This window comes from Quercus lobata, chromosome 12, assembly GCF_001633185.2.
Source record: "Quercus lobata isolate SW786 chromosome 12, ValleyOak3.0 Primary Assembly, whole genome shotgun sequence".
NCBI lineage: Eukaryota > Viridiplantae > Streptophyta > Magnoliopsida > Fagales > Fagaceae > Quercus > Quercus lobata.
In genome coordinates this window covers 13,964,825-13,969,361 of record NC_044915.1, presented here as the reverse complement: position 1 = coordinate 13,969,361, position 4,537 = coordinate 13,964,825, and the positions used below count along the sequence as shown (strand labels likewise).

Sequence of the window (4,537 nt, the reverse complement as noted above, 5' to 3'; positions counted from 1 at the left end):
TAAGGGGTCTAAAAACTATCAATGTTGTTAATTCTATTCCAATAGTCGTTCCAATATGTTGGTTGAAATGGAATAATATTTTGATTCTAGTCTATTTTGACACTCTATTTTGAGATTATTGCTAATTGTGTGTGTGTATAGTAGTAGTAGAACATTTTTTTTTTTTTTTTTTGAGAAAAAGGTAAGCGAAATTTTATTAAAAAACAAACTTGAAAAAATACACCCAACAAACTCAGGAGCAATCAGACTGAAAAACATCAGCCACCTCCTCAGGTAGATCTTCTACCCAAACCTCCATGTCTGCAGTTAAAACTGCTTTTTTAGCTAGACTATACGCTAAGCTATTCCCTTCCCGCCTAACATGCTGAAACCTACAGCCTCTCAACAACTGACCCATCCTCTTAGTCTCATCAATGATATGCCAAAACAACAGATTACAAGGGTCTAGACGCTGCAAAGCCTGAATAACGTGGAGACAATCACCTTCAACTATAATATTAAACAAACTCAGCTCCCTTGCAAATGTCACTGCCCTCTGAGCTGCCAAAGCCTCAGCCATATCCACCGATTGAACCTGGCCCAAATTCTGGCATAGAGCAGCAATGACTTGCCCAGCTTGATCTCTAAACACAACACCAATCGCAGCTGACCCCGATTCTGTGGAAAAAGTAGCATCAAAGTTTGCTTTGTACCAATCTGCAGGTGGTGGAGACCAACGCACTCTAGGCCGTGGAATAGACACACTCTGCTCCTGCCAATTCACCTCCTCATATTCCATCACCAATGCCTTGGCCCGATCACCCAGCTCATGCAGCGGCCAAACAGGTTGACGTTCCCGCAACCGATTTCGACGTTGCCATAAACACCAAGCCACCGTGGCAAAGAAGGCAATCCTAAAACTTGATCCACCACTGAAAAGCTCCCCTAAAAGATCAAAGAAAGTTCGACACTTCTTCTGAACCAGCAAGCAGAACTCTGGGATTGACGTCCAGACCGAGCGAGATTGATCGCACTACCATAAACAATGTAAGGTTGTTTCCGTGTGGTCATCACAGCCAGCACACACCGGACTGATTGGAAGGTGCCGAGCCAACAGGTTTTGTTTTATTGGTAAAGAATCCTTTGCAGCGCGCCAAATGAAATGCCGTATCTTATTCGGTGTCCGGATCTTCCAAATCTTCTTCCAAACCAGACCACTTTCATCTGAAGTTGATGAGCTCGGCATAAGAGAAGCTTCAGCAGAAACCAACATCCGGTAAGCACTATTGACACTATACGCACCATCACTGGTTAGAGGCCAAATCAAAGCATCTTCAGCCCCTTCCCCGCAAACCTGAATCCTACTCACCATCTCTGCCTCCCATGGAAGAAAGCAACTCGCTAGTCGACCCGGGTCCCAAATTCTAGTATCAGGGAGGAATAAGTCACAGACTCGCTGAACTGATGAACTAGCTCTTGGAGATATGATCTTGCTATGGTTCAAATCAGGCAGCCACCTATGATGCCACACATCAATCAGTTGGTCATTGCCAACCCTCCATATTGCCCCTTTCTCAATAACCCCACGAGCTTGTAAAATACTCTGCCAAGCATAAGAACATTTAGGATGAACTGAAGCCTCAAGAATATTCCCATTCGGAAAATATTTAGCACTAAACACTTTGAAAAGAAGGGATTCTCGATGATGAAGAAGGCACCACACTTGTTTAGCCAACAATGCATTATTAAACTTTTGGAAATCCCGAAATCCCATGCCTCCAATTGATTTTGAAGAGCATAAAGAACTCCACTTAACCCACTGAATTTTCTTCGCATCACCACTTCCCCACCAAAACTTACGAATCATGGCTTCAATATCTTTACAGAGACCCATCGGAAGCTTGAACACATTCATTGAGTAAACTGGAATAGATTGAACCACTGCCTTAATCATAACCTCCCTCCCTGCTTGAGACAACAACTTTTCCTTCCATCCTTGCATACGACCCCATATCCTTTCTTTGATTTGAGTGAAACATGCCGTCTTGTTCCTTCCAACAAAAGAAGGTAAGCCCAAATATTTCTCATAATGTCTAATAGCAAGGACATTCAGGGCCACTTTTAGAGCTTCTTGAGTTGCCTCATCTGTGTTTCTGCTAAAGTAAAGAGTGGTTTTCTCCTTATTGATCACTTGCCCTGAAGCTACCTCATAGTAGGCCAATAGCTCTTGAATTTTAGTGCATTCTTCTAAAGTAGACCTGCAAAAAATTAAGCAGTCATCTGCAAAGAATAGATGAGTTAGTTTAGGCCCATTTCTACAAAGTGAGAAACCTTGTATGTCTCCTTTTGATGCAGCATTCCTTAAGAGTGCATTCAAACCCTCAGCACAAAAGAGAAACAAATAAGGAGAAAGAGGATCACCCTATCTTAGACCTCTAGAAGGAACAATCAAATCCTTAGGCTCACCGTTCACAAGAATAGAATATGATACAGTGGTTATGCATTCCATAATCAAAGCCACCCAAGCAGGCGGAAATCCCATCTTGAGAAGAATTTTTTCAATAAACACCCATTCTACTCGATCATAAGCCTTGCTCATATCTAACTTCATAGCCATAAAACCTTTCTTCCCTGTGCAGCTATTCTTCATATGATGCAGAGATTCAAAAGCAATTAAAATATTATCTGTAATCAATCTATCAGCAATGAAGGCACTCTGAGTCTCAGAAATAATGGAATTAAGCAAAGGCTTGAGGCGATTGGCAATCACCTTACTTATGATCTTATAAATCACATTGCACAAACTTATGGGTCTAAAATCCGAAACTCTTTCAGGATTAGGAACTTTAGGAATCAGAGTAATAAAGGTATGATTTATAGACTTGAGGATGGACCTCGAATTTAGACAAGATAAAATAGCCTGAGTAACATCCATACCTATATCAGTCCAATAAGTTTGATAAAACAAGGGCGGCATACCATCTGGACCAGGAGCTTTGAGCGGAGCCATTTCCTTGATTGCCACTCCCAACTCTTCACTGGTAAAAGGTCTCATAAGATCTTCGCTCATCGCCTCAGTTACCACAGCTTCAACCCCATCCAAAACCCTGTCAAAATCACGTGGATTTGAAGAAGTGAAGAGATGAGTATAAAAATCAGTAAGGAGAGCCGAAAAAACTCCCTCATCCTCCTACCAATCCCCATTCCCATCACGCAAACCCTTAATGAAATTCTTCCTCTTCCTTTGTGTAGCAGTCCCATGAAAGAACTTTGTATTTTGATCACCATGTTGCAACCACTGAACCCTGGACCGTTGATGCCACATCTTCTCCTCTTTATCATATAAAATATTCAATTCTTTCTTAAGCCGCACCACATCCTCATGCTCCCCAGTTCTGGCCGAAACTGCTTCAGCTTGCCACAGCTGGTCCTTAGTTTTCTTTATCTGCTGTTTTACATTACCAAAGTGGACCCTATTCCAAGACTTCAAACGTTTCTTACATCTCTTAATTTTTGTGGCAGCAACGAACATGGGAGTACCATTAGGAGTACAATCCCAAGCCCTTTTGACCACTTCTTTGCACTCAGGATCTGACATCCACATTGCTTCAAACCGGAAGGGCTTCCTGCGCCACTTTTGGAACTCATTTGCAGCATCCAAGGACAGAAGAATTGGCCTATGGTCTGATGTAAAACAATTCAAATGCTTCACCCTACCTGTAGGGAACCGATTCAACCATTCATAATTTGCAACCCCCCTGTCCAATCTTTCCCATATCCACTCTCCTCTTCGCCTACCATGCCAAGTGAAATCCGGTCCCGAAAACCCCAAATCAGCAAACCCACAATGGTCCAATGCATCACGAAAATTTTGCATCAAGTAGTGAGCCCGAGGTACCCCACCTTTCTTCTCTTGCACTTCAAGCAACTCATTAAAATCTCCTAAGCAACACCATGGAAGCTTTGGTTTTGAACTCAGCATACGTAACATATTCCAACCCTCCATCCTTCACCCTGTATCAGGCTCTCCATAAAACCCAGTCAATCTCCACGCATTTTCCGAACCACCATGCACAATCGAATCTATGTGATAGTTCAAAAAACTATCCACCCAAACATCAATCCCTGCTTTCCACAAAAGAGCTAAACCACCACCCCTATCATCCGTAGGTACCGTAAAACAACCATCAAAGAAAATCTGATCTCTAACCCATTTCATACGCTCCTTAGATGACCATGTTTCAGATAAAAATACAATCATGGGATCTTGTGCTTGCACAATATCGACAAGCTCTTGAACTGCACGCCGGTTCCCAAGCCCCCTGCAGTTCCAAGCTAAGATTTTTATGGCTGTCGGCGGGGCTGAGCAACAGCCTCCACCGTTTGAGTAGTAGTAGAACATTATGTGATGAAACGAAGGAGAGTTACGGTAAATTGATAGTCAATGTAAAATTTTCACTTTATTATGAAAAGCAATGTTATCCATATCATTTATCAATTCAAAATTAAATAATGGACATTTTTAATATCATCATTATATAGCATGTCAAATTTAATA

The 4,537-nt window shown here is 41.9% G+C and overlaps 1 protein-coding gene across 1 annotated transcript; it reads right to left on the bottom strand.

Moving 5' to 3' along the window:
• Positions 1–232: 232 nt before the first annotated feature.
• LOC115970260 lies at positions 233–3,985 on the bottom strand. Its single transcript, XM_031089921.1, has 4 exons — positions 3,174–3,985; positions 2,586–3,086; positions 1,190–2,237; positions 233–1,012 (listed from the first exon to the last, which is right to left on the bottom strand). Exons 1-4 carry the CDS (start codon positions 3,983–3,985, stop codon positions 233–235), a joined length of 3,141 nt encoding a protein of 1,046 aa, XP_030945781.1.
• Between the last annotated feature and the right edge of the window lie 552 nt (positions 3,986–4,537).